Genomic DNA, 19,346 nt, shown 5'->3' with positions numbered 1-19,346 from the left:
TATGCCTAATTAGTAAAGAAGTATTGTTGGTTTATTCCTTTTTTTACGATCCAATTCTTTTTTTTAGAGGAATCCAATTCATTGTATATTAATTGTAAGATTAATTTTAGATATTGACATGCATCAGAATTTGGCAAAAAAAAAAAAAAATCTTCCATAAAACATGGTCATCATTTCATTCCCCACGTCAATTTCTTTTGAAAAATAATATCAGATTTTGTTTCCTATTTATTTGGCCTACCAAAACTGATTTACAACAGCAAGCATATCAAAGTAACTCATTTCCTATTTTTTTGCAATGGTTGACTCAATAAATTTTTGGGAGTTTATCAATCACTCAACAGATATACAACAGAAATACAAACTATACACTAACCATGTATACTTTGATGGTTTTTCAGCAACTTGGCAATTAATTACCATTGAGAATTTTGATTAAACACAAACTACACTAACGATGTATCTTTTTTGATTTATAAAGGATTATTTGCTAGGATCACTCAGCTGGGATTCCATTTTTTTGAGAAGTTGTCAATTTTGGAAGCAATAACAGTATATTGACGACATATAAGTTGTGTGTCATTGCATCACTCATTAAAAACCAAAGTGCTTTAAAATTTCCTTAAAACATAAACAAAAGCTAAATGAAATTAACAATGCAAGATATATAATTTAAACCAACCACTTTAATAGATCCATGACAAACCAAATTCAACAAACATAAAGATAAAAGGCCATATATGGCAGCAGTACTTGAAATACTCGAAGATAATGAGTCTGGCATTCAGGGAAATGAGCATAAAAAAACTAAATAAACTAAATTGATCCAGAATCAAGACAAAATATGGATTCAATTAAACAGAACTTAATCAGTTAAACTCCCAAATTCATATATCAAGCTGTTTTCTCAATCTTAACACTTTTGAGCTTATGTGGTTTGTTGATTGACGTTTCTCCAAGACCATCAATTCCCAACTCTGAAGATACATCTGCATCAGCAGATCTTTTTTCTCCAGACTTGCTACATGGGGTTTTCTCACTATCTTTCTGGTCCAGCACAGTCTTGCTTGAGTCACCTCCTTCAATCATCTTAACCTGTTTATTCAAAACATTAAGCGTTTCATTAATAATCTAATCGGTACTGTCTAGTAATGAAAGACCAACATAGATGACACGACATGGGTTAAGAGTGTATACATTTTCGGACACAACAGCAGCCTGGGTTAATGCAAGATCATCACCGCAATCTTCATCCTCATCAAAGGTTATCTGCACTTCAACAATATAATGAGAAATACAGGTTTAATAATAAATCAATTAACAGGGATATGTCCTTTTAATCTAAAGAAAGAATACCTTCAGATTATGACGCTTAACAAACTGGCTTATTAAATCAGAATCATCTGATGTCCTCTTCACACCATAATTACGCCAGCAGTGATGCAAATTTCCTTCTGTGACTTCCACCTTGAACAACATTTTTTTTCCAACCAAGACTTCAAGATCTGACGGGTATCCTTTATCATTGTTGCCCTGAAACATGAAAAACACTATATCTTCAGTAACATGAAAAACAGATATGAACCCAAAAAATATGTGAATCAGTCATTGAAATTGGGTCTATTACCTGTCCTTGTGCATCAATCAAATCCTGCACACTTTTCCCAACATAGTTTGACACGTTCCGATCAAAAAGAATGAAACTGGTGGAACCGGTATTGTCCATAACTTGCACATGTAATTTGAACCTTACAAATGTTTGAAAAAAATTCATTCAATATCCTAAAGGGATGTCAAAAACAACTATAAACAAACATGGGTTTCTAATCCTAAAACGCATATAAGATACATAAATAACAAACTTGAAACTTCACAAAACCTTTAAAACAATTATTTTGTTTGGCGACCTTAACCCAAAGCGCAAATACTTACCTCGGAACAGCATTCCTGCTCTGCTTACACCTTGGGCAAAACATTCTTCCAGCAATTATTTTGATCGTACCAGCACATTTAGTACATGCGTCATAATACCAGCTATATTCTGCTTCAATACCAATTATTGAGGCAAGTACAATTACCACACATTGCTGTCCATAAACAATAAAACATGAAATGAATTATACAGATCAAATAAACATGTTAACAATTTATACATGGTGGAATACAACAAAATAAATTAGAAGATTGAGTATTATACGTCAGACGATTCAATCAAGTCCTCAATAGTCATCATTCTTGACTGAAGCATATCTTCAGCTAATGGAACGATCACTGTTCCGGAAACTTGGCTTACCCCCTGTGTAACCTCAACATCAGCACCATCAATCCTGATCATTCACAAACAAAATATAAACGTAGAAACAACTTGCAGCGATGATTAATTGCCAATCATTTTTTATATGAACAAAATATAGATCCTTACTTGGAAAGATATTCCTTAACAACTGGACAATCATCATCCAAAATTAGCAATGAATTGACTTTTGTTACATGTTATAATCCAATTCACTATTTTAATTGTTTGCTATAATAAAGTTATGTTTCTCGCAACTGTCTTCACATATAAACCAATTTGAAGTATTGCCAATAAAGATTATTGATTAAACGAATTATTAAACAAGGTTCATTACTGGAACAGAAATAATTATCAATCCTTAACAACTAAACTTTCAAAACGATGAACTCTAAATATTACAAGATGATAAGTTGCATAATGTATTATCAATACTGGATCAGCCTGAAACATGTTTCAACTACATGACAGATATTTTGCTTCATATTTAGGCTTTTTATGGGCACATCATATATTGAAATTTCATATGACTATTCAATTCAATTATGTTTTTTTTTTTAAGGAAATTCAATTATGTTTTTTTTACTCTTTTTGCCCTTTGCTTCATATAAAATTTGTTTCGGTCATCATCTAAAATAATCGAATTATTCAACAGAATATCTGGAAATTAGTGGGGATTTGACGCCAACATAGTTTCTGATTGCGTATCAAATTAGGCATAATTGAATTAGCATTATTATTTTTTTGAAGGAAGAATTAGCATTATTTTTTTTTTTATGAAAGAAAGAATTAGCATTATTTTAGCACGTCATTGGTTACATTTTAAAAAACTGAAAATCACGTATCATGCTTCTATATTATTTTCTGATATTAACTTATTTAGTTTTTAATTTGATTTTAACAAAAAAAAAGTGCGGTTAACTGCAATCTAAATATTAGGTGATGTGTTCAACTATTAGCTAATTATTAGGTGATTGGAACTGACATTTTATGCACATTTATATATTTTACTTATTTTTTTTTTTTGACAATATTTTACTTATTACTAATATATAATGAAATGTATTTTCACAATGCTTTATTATTCAGAATGCGTTTGGTTTACCAAAGCCTTCGTTATTAATTCAAACATTCACTTGGTAGTATTGCACGTCTCTTAATATACCTCCTCCCCTTTTGTTGAGTTAAGATCCTCTCTATTTAATTTTTTTTTTCCATTTCTACTATTTGGAGAGATATAAACACATCAAATGGGTGGTGGGTCATATCATTAAATAAGTCTCACTGTCATTAATTATTTTCAAGAATTTATGTGTCTATATCTCTCCAAATAGTAGAAATGGAGAAAAATTTAAATGGAGAGAATCTTAACTCCCTTTTGTTGGATATTGGAGTATTGCATTCACTGCACTTCGTGTATTGGAAAATCAATAGTTTTGAAGCATCAATGATGCATTGATTTTGCTTTGAGGCCGTTGATAGAACCTTCAGAGACATAAATGAAGGAGGTGGACGCGAAAAATAAGACAATTCCATTTGGAGGGAAGGTAGTGGTATATATTTGGTGGTGACTTTAGACAAATTTTGTCGTTTATACCGAAAGGTAACAAACAGGATGTTGTACATGCTACACTTAATTCATCAAACCTTTGGAATTATATTGAACTCCTTACTTTAACAAAAAAACATGAGGTTGCTAAATGGTGCATCAGATGCGGACAATGATCAAAGAAGGTTATTTTCAGAATGGGTTTTGGGAATATGTGACGGTAGAATTGGTGAAGACAATGAACTTGATAAAACAGTTATCATCCCTCCGGATTTGCTCATCCCTAGCTCAGGCGACCCTCTTGCGTATATAGTTGACAGCAATTATCCAAAGCTTTTGGAAAATATGGATGACATAAATTACTTCCAAAATATAGCTATATTGACCACAAAAAATCAATTGTTGAGAAAATCAACGAACACATGTTGGATATGATTCCAGGAGAAGAGAAGATCTATTTGAGTTATGATTCAATCATTTCAAAAAACAATAGTGGCGATGCAATCGAGGACGTCCATACACCAGAATTCCTAAACACAATTGTTGCTTTAGGCCTTCCTAATCACAAGTTAAGGTTAAAGGTTGGCGTGCCAGTAATGCTATTAAAGAATTTAGATCAACATTATGGGTTGTGTAACGGAACCAGATTGATTATAACGAGGATGGAAAAATTTGTGCTTGAGGGAGGGGTAATGTTGGAGACAAAATATATATACCTTGATTATCTCTATCACCTTCAGACGTCCGAATTCCTTTTAAGTTTCAAAGAAGGCAATTTCCTATTGCGGTGTCATTTGCGATGACTATCAACAAAAGGCAAGGGCAATCACTCGGACACATTGGTGTATACCTACCAATGCCTGTATTTTCGCATGGACAGTTATATGCGGTTGTTTCCAGAGTTACGTCGAGATAAGGACTAAAGATAATAATTACTAACAAAGACAATGAAGATACAGATGAGACGTTTAACGTAGTCTACGAAGTATTTCGAAATGTGAGAGTATGATATTATTGTAATCCATGTTGTTTTTAGTATCTCAAAGCTTTCTGATATTATTATATCGTATTAGTAAGACAATATTATCCAAACATTCGGCTCAAATGGTGAATCAGTTAATTGTTATTATTGAAATTATATATTATAACTTTCAGCTTATAAGACCCGTGCGGCGCACGGGTCAATGTTCTACTTTATAAATATAATTGTGCGGCTCTGTTTTAACCCTAATGAAATTATGTTTTCATTATTTTTTTCTATTTTTTATTTTCTTGTGATCTTTAATTTCTTTCGTTTTTCATTTAATGGCCTTTATTTCTTTGGATGGATTTTACTATCATGCGGATCAATATAAATATGTGTGATCCCTCAAAAAAAATTATATAAATAAGTGTGATATTTTCACCAAAATAAATAAATAAATGTACTGTTATATTCTTTTATGGAAAAATAAGTTTAAAATTTGTGTAAAATATACAAATGTAGAGTTTAATTAGTATATTACGTTAGTATTTTTACACATACATTCGATGATGTTTTGTCACGTCAATTATTGAATGGTATTTTCATATATTTTACACATAATTATTTTCATATGTTTTGTCACGTCAATTAGTGTATAATTATTTTCATATGTTTTGTCACATATATTTTCATATATTTTACATATATATTTTCGAGTAGTGATTGGTGTACACCCCCATGTGGCATCCACCCCTACACACCCACACAAAAATGCAACAAGTGGCAAGTGGGACCCACACACATTTCTCCTCTCTTCCTTCACCCTTTCTTTATCACCCATTCTTTATTTGGCTTTATGATTTGTACAGATCCAAACAACCAGTGTCGCCGCCCACCACGTTTCTGTTTCCGGCGATGTTTCCGGCGACGACGTCGTTCCCCGCCTCTTCCTATTCCGTTTCCGACGCCGTCTTTTTCCTCTTCCGTTTTCAGTGACTATAACGTCCTTTTTCACTTCTATTTCCAGCGACGACGCCAGCGATGCTTCTTCTTCATTTCATTCTCGCCTCTCTCCTTGTCTCCTCTGTCCTCCCAAAACACAAACAGATAACCAGCAACAAGATTTTCAACATCAAACCCAAAACAAAACAATCTTTTTTTCACTTTTGTTCAACCCTGTCTCAATCAAGAGAGAAGGATTGAATGACTGATCGACCAAGGTTTTAAGTACCGTGTCTTGAGCTTCGCCGCGGATCCAGCCACCCTACCGGAAAATAACCTCCTTAAATGTCAATCGGAACTCCATAACTGTCACTGATGTCAAAAACAAAGACGGCAAAGGAGAATGTTTTCAAAGCCGATGAAGACAAAAACAAAGACGGAAAAGGTGAACAAACACGAGTGACTGACGTTTGAGTAATTTCATCAACCACAATGTCTCTTGGTTTTACATTGTGGTTTCACAAATTTCTAAAAAATGGATTGGGAGGAATAAAAACCAAAAGATTCTGGAAAGTTAATTGTTCAAGAATTTTACTCTAGTCAAATTGTTCATATTCATTAGCATATAAGATACCAAATCTGCAAAATAGAACCATCATTTTTGAAGATCGAATCCGAAGAAATTAGTGTGTGAGATGGAGTACCTGAATGTGGAAAAGACGTAGGACCTTCAACAGCATTTTATTACATGTTTAATGGTGGACGACGGTCGTTGCGGTGGTTGTCTTCGTTGGAAATTGGGGAAATCTTCGCATATATATATTTTGCCTAAAACGATATTATTTACTCCTGGGAAAGATAACTAGCCGAATATATGGTCTGTATAACCACATTTTTACACATGCGTGACCACTATTGTTTCATAAATTAGAACTTGTCCGTCCTTAGGCGTGATAAACTTGCCGATTGTAAAATAGGTTATTTATGGTTGGAAATGCTTTTAGTGCAGTGATCAAATGAGATTATGCGTTCGATTCGCCTAAAACGAAATTAATTACATCTGGGAAATTTAAATAGCCAAATATATGGTCTGTAAGACCACATTTTTACACATGCGTGACCACTATTTTTTCATAAATTAGAACTTGTCCGTCCTTAGGCGTGATAAACTTGCAGATTGTAAAACAGGTTATTTATGGTTGGAAATGATTTTAGTGCAGTGATCAAATGAGATCATGCGTTCGATTCGCCTAAAACGATATTATTTACACCTGGGAAAGATAAACTTGCCAAATATATGGTTTGTATGACCACATTTTTACAAATGCGTCACCATTATTTTTTCATAGATTAGAACTTGTCCGTCTTTAGGCGTGATAAACTAGCTGATTGTAAACTCTACAAAAATCATCTATGTTGTCCCTTCAAGTTCCTTGTTTCTTCCCACAAATTGTGTCTTGTTCATCTCAAATTTCAATTTCACAAATCACTACTACAAATTATCAAAACAAATATTTTTTCTACAATCTTACTGATTCAAACCAACCACCACAGAAACTGTCTAACACTGGAAAAAAATTAACAAAAACAAAAGTGTCAAAATAAGCATCAAATAGCAAATAGTGGTGTTACGTTCATTGATAAAATTTTAATAACAAGAAGAATAAAAATTGAAATGTTATAACATTATTGAATCGATTATTTTTTGAGTTTTTGCAATGATTCAAGCTTCTATTGTTGTATCTGGAAATCTCTAAAAAGGGTTTTTTTCCTTTATCTTCGTTCTTTTCCTTGTTGAACAAAATTTCAGATCTGACTTTATTCAAAAATTGATGGCGGCAGAGAAGTGCATCGGCGCCAATGACGGGAGAATCGGCGGCGTTGGCGATGGGAGAGGCGGCGGTGCCGGCGACGATTACAGGAAGGAGATGTATCATGAATGGCGGTTGTTGACGGGACAGTGAGTGTGAGTGTGAGCCGACTGTGACTGTTGTCGGAAGTAGACGCGGCCGTCGAAGGAGATCAAGATGGATGAATTGCGGCGGTTGTTGATGGAGAAAAGGATGAACTCTGTTTTGTGTTATTGGAAAGAGAGAGAGTTCTTTGAGAGAGAGAGAGAGAGAGAGAGAGAGAGAGAGAGAGAGAGAGAGCATGTGAGAAAGACAGAAAAAAAATTAATAAAAGCCAAGCCACGTGGAGGGGTGTATAGAGGGGTGTACACAAAAGAGTGGTCTATCTATAATTTTCCTATATTTTCATATGTGTGTGCGGTGATGTAGATTCTGTTTCTCTGAAAAAAGGGTTTTGACCGCAGTCAAAATGGGATATTATATTTTTTTTAAGAAACCCTATTGTAATTTTGTTTTCATTATTTTTTTATATATTTTAAGCAAAATTACATAAATAGTCCCTTTATTTTTATTTTTTTTAACAAGTCAAAATGAGATATATCAACAAGGGTTAATAGTGTTTTAACCCCTTATAATATAGGTAATCTCCAGTTTTACCCCCTGTAAAATATATTTTTTTGGATTTCGTCCTTGAAATTTGAAGATTTTTGGTTTTGAACCTTCATGAATATTGACTGCACAAAATCGAAGATATGGCAGGGAGCAAGCCGAAATTTGCTCAAATCAACAGGGTGGTAAACCGAAATTTACCCAAATTACAAGGGAGTAAACCTAAATTTGCTCAAATTATAGGCGGTGAAATTTTCCATGAAGGTCCAAAACCAAATAATCTTCAAATTACAAGGATGAAATTAAAAATAATATTTTAGAGGAAAAAACCGGAAATGACCCATATTACAGAGGGTAAAGCACTAAAAAGTTTTGGTCCCTAGCACAAGGCGTGCCTAAGGAAACAAAACAAGGTTACAACAAAGTTCTAGTTAAAATATCCCAAAACAAAATGAAAAAAAAAAATCAGTCAATCCCCAAACAAACAAGGGGATGCTCCCACCAATAGTCTCTTAACTTAATTTTTGGCAACATTTTAGTTTTATCTTTTTCTTATTTGTTCAACATTTGCCTTCACTTCTGTTAACAAAATCACCGAAGTAAGAAACACATTAAAACCCAGAAACGTGATAATACAGAAACCTAGAAACTTTAAACACACACAAAATAAGAAGAAGAAGAGGAAAACGCAGAAGAAGAGGTAAACGCATAAGAAGAGTAAAACGATCTAGAAGAAGAGGAAACCGCGATTATGAAGAAGAGGGAAACGCGATCCAGAAGAAGAAAAGGAAACACGATTCTATAGGTATTTGCATACTTTTTTCGATTTCAAATTTTGCTTATCTCTAAATCATGGTGTCTGTTTCGATTTATTACAAATCTCTAAGTTTATCTGTGTCTCTGATTCTACTTTTATGCGAATCTGTTTTGCTTAATAGAGATGAGGGGTGTGGTCACAATGTTGGAAGGCATCAAAGGCTATTTTACGGAAAGATAGGCAACAAATAGAACTAAGTTACAGCAATACAATGATTCTGTCTTGCCTAACATAAAGTGGAAGCTAAAGAAAGAACCTGATTTAGCAAGAAATTGAATTTGTAGGTAAGACCAACAATACAATGGTTCTGATATGCTTCTGATATAGTTATGCTTTTGATATCGCTATGATATAGTTGTGCTTCTGATATAGTTATGCTTCTGATATGGTTATGCTCATGTTATTCACTTTCTCTCATTTTGTTGGAATGTCATTTTGAACTGGTGCAGTCTTAAAAGTCTTGAATTTATGATAGTGTTATTCTATCGAATTTTTTCAAAAATGAAGATTAAGGTTAGTGTAAAGAAATATATTGACAGGTTTTCAAATTATGATAGTCTTATCATATGCTATTGTTGATTAATATGATCATGTAATGAAATAATTTTGTTATGTTTTGACATGTTATGATTGAACAAGCTTTGCGGGTGACAATATCTATGGGCATAACTCAATCTAGAGATGCTTAAAATGGAGACGTCTTGGAAGAACAAGCTTTGGAACATTAATATTGTTCTTAAATTATTATTTTTTTGAGAGAAATATTGTTCTTAAATGGCTTAGTTCCATGTTTAGGTTGTTAATAGCTATGTTCCATTTTTTCGTTGGTAATCTAGTTTTTTGTATTGACTTTTGTGGCATATGTTATTTAATGGTAGAACTCCATATTATGACATATCAATGAATAAAGTTATGTTATGTTACCTTAAACCAATTAAAGTTGTATTAAGTAATGGGAAAACTCCACATCAAGAAACCTGTTTTATTGTGATTTTTGTTAATTTTGTTGTATGTTGAAACCAAATGAAACCAACTGACTTTCTTCAAGATAGAAATACATCAATTAGACGCAAAATGCCATCTCATACAATAATGGATCAAGATAGAAGTACATCAATTAAACTAAAAATTACCATCATATACATCATTTGAATAACAAAATCATCATCATGGCTTTGCTTGAGTTGTGGTCCATATGCATCATGAACATAACATTCAATTATTGAATAATATTTTCATATATTTTAATTAACATGTCAATATATTATTAAATGCATGCACAAACTAATTGTACACTAATAGAGTACATTAATTAAATCCATAAATGTATCGTTAGATTTAGATTTTATAGAAGAATATTGCTAATTTAGAGTTGTATTTGATTTACAAAATAAAATGTTTCTTACTCTTTTTTCTTTCTTTTTTTTTTTTTGATAAAATAGGTGATGAATTAATAAAATAAGGCGAACAAATGCAAGACCAATACAATCAATTTTTAGAAAGATTGTCAAATAAAAGACTAGGTTGGTAAAAAAAAAAACAAATACTAGGTAAATTACCAGAAAACCACTATAAAGAAACCATTATGACCCTAGCGAGCTAAGGCATCCGTATATTAATTAAACTAGACTGAGACCTGTGCGATGCGTGGGTGATAGTTAGTTTTAAATTATTAGTGGGTTGAAGAAAATATATGGACATGTAGATTCAATTTATTTAGAACATGTAGTCTTAAATAATAATTACGAACATTTCTTCATTGTGTGTGAGATTGTAATTTCTCCATAAGCATTTGGAATCATGTAGGTTTCAATCTTCCAGATTTCTTTTCTTCAAAAAATTTGCAGCGCATGATTGGCTGTATATTGGTTACCACTACAATTTTGTTTCTCTACTTTTTTGCTCTTGGGTTCTTTAATGTTACTACATTGTAGGAGTTTGATAATTCCGCTGAGCAACCTTAGTCATGATGGTTGTAGTGACTTAATCCTAACTGTCTTGTACTCGAGAGATATAGGTTAAGGATGTATGTGATGTTCGAGATGACCTCGTTTAGATTTGGTAACACTGAACGGTGCAACCGAATGTTAAAAGAACTGTGCTTGGCGGTTTTGGACTTGTGTATTCCGAAGAACGAAATACGGTGGAGGTTGTGGAAATTGTGGAGGATGAAGTATACCACCCCAAATCATTTATCTATATTATTACTGGGAATGTCGTAAACTAATATTGGATAATTACGATTATTAAATTTCAATTGTAGTTCAGAACACTTGTCTAAATATTTTTAGTACAAGATAGTCCAAGGAACCTCAACGAAGTATGAAACCATAAATCAAATGATTCTAATAAAATAAAAAACAAAGGGTGCGTTTGTTTCAGCTTTAAAAAAAATAGATTTTGAGTTAAAAGAATCTAGAAATTTTTTTTTAGAGATTTTTAAAAAAAATCTAAAGCTATTTCTGTTTGTTTACTATCATAAAAATCATTTTTTTAAGATTTGAAACCCTTACACTAGAGTTCCTTGCATTTAGAAAAAAATAGATTTTGGAAAAGCTACTTGAAATGGATTTTCATTTTGAGGCTAAAAATGATTTTTTTTAGCAAAATGGGTTTTTTAAAAATCTAAAACAAACACACAAAAAATTAAAAAAGGGAAAATGCTTTGTATCCCGACAAATGCCTTCCCGATGTATTCCCGACAAGAGGTGGCATTTTCTAACTGGCCCTTTAACAACAATCACCCTTGTTTTCCGCCAAGGTCAGAAAGTCAAACAGCAGCCAATTAAACCATTTACACGCTCGGGATGTTTTCCGGATGAAAAATTCGTGATATATAGCACTCCTGTTAAAAAAGTGATTTTTTAGTCAAAAAAATAGATTTTTTTTCAAAAAAATCCAAAACAAACTGGCCCAAAGTCTCTGGGCGACTCCAATATCAAGCAACTGTTCCTTAATTTCCGACTACATGTCTATCAGAAAAAATAAAAGGAAATTGGATGAGACTACGGCTCAATGGATTCCCTCACTAAAACCGTAAGGTTCCTCAATCCTCATTAACTACCTATCAATTTCCTTAAAATAGTCAATACTATTTTTCAACATTGTACATTATAATTTCTCATTAACTAACTGTTAAATTTCTGGTTCAATCAGTACATAATAAATTAGCTAAGTATCTATATGGCCAGTAAGTACATATATCATTTTCCAGAATCACAATCAATTACAACATTGTTCAACAACTCATAGCATAACATAATCAATTGTTAAATGAAATCTAAAGGTGTAACACATATTTATCGTCTTGGTCATTTTGATTGTTGGAAATAAAGAAATAGTGACATTTTAGACTCAAGTAATTGTATCAACATGGTTTAAAATTGATGTTCTGATCGTAGTAGAGATTACAGAAAAATGCAGGTAAATGTGGCTGCCACTGTAGTTGTAACGTCGTTGCAAAAGCCTCTAAAACATTTATACTGAGGCTGCAATTGGGGTTGCAAACCAAAATTAAGAACTATTTTGTGACAGATTAATAATCATGTTGTAAATTTTGAGTATATTTCAAAAGTTTAAAATATTCTGTGTCCCATATTTTTAATTAAGAGAAATATAGAAAAATATTTTTTAATAGAAAGTTATTATTATTATCCTTATTTTATTAGACATGGTCCAATCCCTTTGATCATGTATTGGACTTAGGCTAAACATATTTTGCCATACAATTTCTTGTAGCACATCTTTTATTCCTTGAATTTACCAAGTCAAAAGGGATATGCACGTGCAGTAACATAACGTTGCATTCCTCAATTTTTGTTAACTTGGTTGAACAGTAACCGTCAATTTTAATTGGCATTAATAGTGTTTTTTACTGATGATCAAGGACTGATTTTATATATACACGGACAACAAACAAAAGCCTCATATTATTCATAGAGTCAGATATTGAACTTACAGAAAACAATTTTAACGAGTCTATGCACAACTTTGGGTTCTCATCTTCCTGCAAATATTTCTTCTTGCAAGTTCTGCATCCTTGATTTTAAACCAAGAAGGGTCAGTTAAATCTTGGGGGATTAACGTATAATTACGCGGAAAATCATTAAGGACAGTGCGATCAGCACGTCTCAGACTATCTCATTGCTTGTTCGTTCTACAGATCTTGATAGTTGATTCGGTAGTAGATTTAGCTTGGTTGTCAAAGATGTTCATAGCGGTGTGGTCGGTGATCAATTTCAACAACAATCTCAAAAAGATAAGTTCATTGATCTCTCTTTTATTTATATTTAATTGATTGTTATATTTATATATCGATTATTATTTATAAAGATAGTTCATGCATAATTTTTTACAACAACAGTGACATTTTAGACTCAAGTAATTGTGTCAACATGGTTTAAAATTGAAGTTCTGATCGTAGAGATTACGGAAAAATGCAGGTAAATGTGGCTGCAACTGTAGTTGTAATGTCGTTGCAAAAGCCTCTAAAACATTTATACTGAGGCTGCAATTGGGGTTGCGAACCAAAATTAAGAACTATTTTGTGACAGATTAATAATCATGATGCAGTTACGAATAACAAAATGAGCAGAATAAAAAACAAGTACTAAAATTCAGAGTTAGAACTTATAGAATTGAATGCAAATATGGAGCATAGATGAGTTTCAACACAATAATATCCTGAAAAAAGTTGCAAAACGTTAAAAATTTGATGCAAAGATAGAGATTGATTTGATGGTTTACTCTTTTTTATATACCCATTATGACGAACGTGACTCTCAACTTTAAAATTTGATCCACATGCGTTATAAAATTTGATTTTCCCAGCTCATTATGTGTTGTTCAAACATGTGGAAAAAAATAATTGAACCTTGCAAAACATCTACCTAATTAGGATAATAAAAAATTAAATGACAAACCATATATTAATATCGCAATGCATGATTGTGAACTATATAAAATGTAATACATGATGAGATAACAAAAAATTATAACAAAAAAAAAAGTAATATATAGAAATTAAAATAATAGCAATTTGTCCAGCTGCAAAATCAATCAACCATTAATTAATTAATTAATCCAAGTAACCGGTAATCAAAACAAGTACAAAATAATAATATAAACAGAAACTATATTATAGGTTGTTATTGAATTTTATGTTCAAGTGGCATAACACTAGATCCAACAAGGTGATATCAAACTCGCAGTGTAGATTTGTGGGCTGTTATAGACTTCAATAGATGTAATAGTATCATTCAATAAATCAATCAACTTCAATTTTAAATACCCAGGAAACTTCAGCAGCACTTGATTATCCTCAAAAATATATAATGGCTCACCAACTAGACTATAATTATTAGGATCTCCTCTGTAAGAAATATTGAACAATTTAGTCCACGACTCTCTATTTCCATACTCCTTCATAACCCAAACATCCTTTACAGAGTAGGTATCATCACGAGAAGTCAGGCACAAGCAATCCCTCAACACACCCAAGGCTAAGAAGATATCTACCCCTCCATTATCAGGAGGAAAAATCTTTCGAAAAGACTCTTTTCCCAAATCAAAAGAAACAATAAAGCGAGGACTTTTTCGTTCAAGATCAATGGAGGTTAACCAATTAATCGTGCCACTCACAAATTTAGATTGTCCAATTGGGACAACTGCAAAAGGAAACTCTTGTATATTTTTCCAACAATCGGAACCCAATATATGAATCTTCACTTCAGTTTTGTAAACATAATCACCACTCCCGACACGCATCTTGTACCGCATAAGAACAGCCACCTTGTAATTATCCGTAAAAGAATCATAGCCAAAGCCAACAATCATCTTTCGTGGTGTTTCAAGAAGGGGCAACTCCTTGAATTTTCTAATGGAAGGGTTCAACAATATAATTAAGCCTTCGTCATTGGCGTCTGCAATACAAAGGATGCCATTGCAAGAGCCAACAGAGCGATATAAACGCATTACACGACGATCTTCAAGACAATTGTTGGGAGAATATTCAAACACATCTTGTTTAGTGGTTTTTTTTGTGAAAATAGAGTCGAGAGGGTAAGACCTGAACTCGTAGTTGGTTGGGGACCTTTTGTAGCTTATGAAGTAATGGCGAGAAGACATGCAAAAGTGCTTCTTGGCAAATTTGGGATCAGATATGAGAGAGTTCCAAGATTTGCATACGCATCGAGATCGGAGTAGAAACTTCACAGGTAGAAAACAAAGGATTTCTGGAATGACATCAAATGGAAGGGTGGGCAGAAGCGGCGCGTGTAGTGAACTGCCGAAAGAGAGTGAAGGTGGCGGTGATGTTAGGGTGGGCAAAGGATTCCTTGACGAAGCCATTTCTGAATGTGTGTGCGGCGCTGTAGACTTCCTTTCTCTGAAAAAAGGATTCAGAAATATAATATGTATTGCCGCTGTGCTGTCATCTTTTTTTACGAAACCCTAATGAATCCCTCAAAAAAAGCCTAATGAAATTATGTTTTCATTATTTTTTTTCTCTTGATGTAATCTTTTATTTCGTTGGTTTTTTTTAATGGGCTTTATTTCTTTGGTTTGACTTTAGTATCATACGGAAGTGTGGTAGTATGGTTTGAATAATATAATCTTTGGTTTGAATAATATAAGTAAGTGTTATATTTTCCCCCAAAAAAAATAAATAAATGTACACTGTTATATATTTTATCAAAAAATAAGAGTAGAATTTGTGTAAAAAAATAAATGTAGAGTTTAATTAGTATATTATGTTAGTGAATAATCTATTTTACACATGCATCCAGGGGCGAAGCCAAGTTTTATATATCAAAGGGACCAAGTCTTAAAAGGTACTATAATTTAGCAAAGAAACACTAAATCTTTAAATGCAATGCACATAGAAGTTTCAATTGTAAGGTTGGGGATATCCCTTTTGATTATCTGGGGCTGCCTATTGGTGAAAATGCTCGATGCTTGTCCTTTTGGATACCGATCATTCACCGTATAAAATCTAGACTGACGGGTTGGTTGAAACATTTATCAATGGGGGGTCGTCTGGTTTTGCTGAAGTCAGTCATGTCGTCTCTGCATGTTTATGCTCTTTCCTTTTTTAAGGCTCCGTCAGGTGTGTCTCCTCTATTGAATCCCTTTTTAATTTTTTTTTTTTTGGGGGGAGGGGGGGTGGTGTTGACCAAAGGAAAATATTTTGGGTGGATTGGAAAACTGTTTGCTGGAGTAAGGAGGTTGGTGGTTCGGGGGTAAGAAGTATTAGGGAGTTTAACGTTGCTTTGTTAGGGAAGTGGTGTTGGCGGATGTTGGAGGAGAGGGATACCTTATGGTTTATGCTGTCAGCGTGTTATGGGGTTGATGGGCGGCGGCTGCTGGGTGGTGGTGGTCGTGGGTCATCTTTATGGTGGCGTGATGTTCATGCGTTGAGTAACGAGGAGTGGTTTTGGTGTGGTGGGGTGTCGTTTAGTGTCAGGTTCAGCAGCCTATATGTCTTAACGGTGTATAAGGGGGAGTCTGTTTTTGATATGAGGGAGCTAGGTTGGGGAGAAGAGGGTGGGGCGTGGAGATGAGGGCGTAGGTTGTTAGTGTGGGAGGAGGAGTCGATGGGGGAACTCATTTTACTGCTTCATAATGTTTCTTTACAGGTTGATAGAAATGATAGATGGCTACGAACTTTAGAAACTTCTAAACAATTTTCTGTTCGTAGTGTCTATAAATATTTAACGGCACAACTTCCTATTGTTACTCTGGTGCCTATCTCATCCCTCTGGCATAAGGATAATTTATTTCGTCGCAGTTTTATTGATCAAAATTCCTTGGAGTATGTCGCGGGTTGCGGTATAGTTGAAACATCTGATCATTTGTTATTACATTGTAAACTCTTTGGTTATGTCTGGCATTTGATTTATGGGTGGTTGGCCATTTATATGGCTGCCTATCAGTCTTTGACGGCTCATTTTACTCAATTCAATTACGTTGGTGGCTCTTCAAAGGACGTTTGTCAATCAATTTTACAGGTTATTTGGTATGCTATTGTATGGGAACTCTGGAAAGAAAGAAATAACAGGTTGTTTATAGATATAAATTGCTCGGTAATTCAGCTGGTGGAAAAGATTAAGTCCCTCATTTTTATGTGGTTGAAGGCGAAATTTACTACCCTTCCCTTCAATTTTCATTGTTGGTGTCTTAGTCCGTTCATTATGCTGGGCATAGGCTAATTATTATTTATGTCTGTAGTTTTATGCTTTTGTACAGAGCTGTTGTAAATATTGTTTGGACTTGGTTGTTTCTTTCTTAGTACGCTGATGACATCCTGTCATTACGTAATATTAGGGACTTATTATGACATTTTGATAGAGTTCTCATGCAATTTATACTGTTCTGGAGTGCAAAAAGCTTAAAATTTGAAGTCTGTTCGAAGGAAATCGCGCCACGCCAATTTCAAGCCGTGCTGCGATTTTTGAAGCAAAATTACATCCTCCCTGTTTGAGGGAAATCGCGGCACGCCATAATACAAGGCGCGGCGCGATTTTGATGGGTCAGGCCCATAACTTCTATAAATACTGCACTCAAGCTGAAGAACAAGGGTTACGATTTTGGAGAGCAAAGTGCGATTTTGAGACATCGGAGACGGCTAGAAGGGCGATTTCTTCATCCTTTTACCAATTCATGTATGTTTTAATTATTTCATTGATTATGCTATTTGTAAACTCGATTATGAGTAGCTAAATCTCTTAGAGATTAGATCCGAGATGAATCTTTGTAACCCTAATTGACACATGTTGCTGTGAAACTCTATTTTGTTTATGAATTCAATTCTAGTTTATTCAATTCAATTGTTCTTAATGCTTTTTATATCTTGATCACATATAACTTGATTTCGTGAGAATGAATGACCACTGACCATGGCTTTCAACTTAGACCTAATTGAATTGTTCTAATAAACAGGGTTAGTCTAGGAATAGATAATCGTTTGTTAGTGATAATAGGTTAACGTTCGGTAAAACCTTCAAGAATTAATAGACCACCTAAGGAATTAGGGGCTGTAGTTTAAGAAGAGAGTCCTAACTCAAGGGATTGATTAGGGCTATTTTGTTAATCATCGTAAACTAGAAGAGGGTTCATAACAAATAGGTGCAGTAGACCAATTAGGGGAACTTAGAGGATTCGACGGATCTGATCTCATCTTTCTCTCTTATTTTCTTAATCAAATCTAATTTCTTTTATTTGATTTCATAAAATCAAACCAAATCTTCTGCCTAGTGGCAAACTAAAAATAAACTTTACACATCCTAATTATATAATGAAATTGAATTATTGAAGTTAAAAACAGTCCTCGTGGGATCGATATTTTTACTACTTCGATAGTATTTGGTGCACTTGCCAGAGATCTATCAAGTTTTTGGCGCCGTTGCCGGGGACTGTTGAATTATTTCAACAAGGCAATTACGTTATAATTTAGGGTTTTTGCAATTTACTTTTCTGTTTTTTTTTATTTTTATTTTTCTGTTTTCATATTCACTTGATTATTTTGCGTTGTGCAGTGCTACTAAGGTATTTTGCTGTTTATGCGAGGTAAACAGAGCTCTGACGACCTAGAGTACGATCCGGAAATTGAAAGAACTGCTAGAGCACTTCGGAAAGCTGTCCGGTCGCAAAGGTTAGCTCAGTCCGTTCCACCGGGTGTTCGAGAACAAATACCGGAACAACTCTCAAGTGAATCTGAAACAGTCTCTTCTCCTAAATCTGCAACTATGGAAGGAGAAGGAGTTGTACCACCGAGACCTAAGCTAGGAGACTACGGGTTAGCCACTCATCGCGGTCAACTGACCCACACTTTTCAACCAGCTAACCCCGTAGCCTTCGACATCAAGACAACTGTCCTCAACGGTTTGAGGGACAAGCAATTCGATGGGACTGAAGCTATGAGTCCTCATGAACACTTGAGCCGCTTTGCTGAAACCTGCGAGTTTTGTGTGCAACCTGCCACCGTGACTGAAGCACAAAAGAAGCTAAGGCTATTTCCTTTCACCTTGACGGGAAGAGCAAAAGATTGGTTGCTAACAATACCAAACGGGACTGTCCAAACATGGGAAGAGTTAGAGCTGAAGTTTTTGGAGAAATATTTTCCTATGTCTAAATATTGGGAAAAGAAGATGGAGATCTCTAACTTCAAGCAAGGAGAAGGTGAATCATTGTATGATGCTTGGGAGCGATTCAATTTGCTTCTTAAGAGATGCCCTAATCATGAGTTCACCGAGAAGCAATACCTCCAAATCTTCACTGAGGGGGTAACACCAAACACTAGAATGTTCTTAGATGCTTCCGCAGGG

At 34.0% G+C, this 19,346-nt stretch overlaps 2 protein-coding genes, 1 non-coding gene and 1 pseudogene across 3 annotated transcripts; all 4 read right to left on the bottom strand.

The window, feature by feature from the left end:
• LOC146936980 (putative disease resistance RPP13-like protein 1) overlaps positions 1-19,346 on the bottom strand; it is a 114,509-nt pseudogene that overhangs the window by 50,049 nt on the left and 45,114 nt on the right.
• LOC146936983 (uncharacterized) lies at positions 895-2,746 on the bottom strand. The gene is made up of 8 exons (XM_085757367.1): positions 2,668-2,746; positions 2,423-2,480; positions 2,198-2,327; positions 1,933-2,087; positions 1,628-1,748; positions 1,357-1,533; positions 1,198-1,269; positions 895-1,095 (listed from the first exon to the last, which is right to left on the bottom strand). The coding sequence occupies exons 1-8, from the start codon at positions 2,744-2,746 to the stop codon at positions 895-897; spliced, it is 993 nt and encodes a 330-aa protein (XP_085613493.1).
• On the bottom strand, positions 14,014-15,647 carry LOC146936982 (F-box/kelch-repeat protein At3g23880-like). Its single transcript, XM_085751512.1, has one exon. It carries the CDS (start codon positions 15,370-15,372, stop codon positions 14,203-14,205), a length of 1,170 nt encoding a protein of 389 aa, XP_085607638.1. The 5' UTR covers positions 15,373-15,647; the 3' UTR covers positions 14,014-14,202.
• LOC146936981 (small nucleolar RNA R71) lies at positions 19,162-19,267 on the bottom strand. The gene has a single exon (XR_015033822.1). It is a non-coding gene; the product is annotated as a small nucleolar RNA R71 (small nucleolar RNA).

Source organism: Medicago sativa, chromosome 3 (assembly GCF_051527215.1).
Source record: "Medicago sativa cultivar Bolivia chromosome 3, Bolivia_mono, whole genome shotgun sequence".
NCBI classification, from domain to species: Eukaryota; Viridiplantae; Streptophyta; class Magnoliopsida; order Fabales; family Fabaceae; genus Medicago; species Medicago sativa.
Note: the sequence above shows the minus strand (reverse complement) of the source record. Positions and strands in the feature narration are given on the sequence as shown.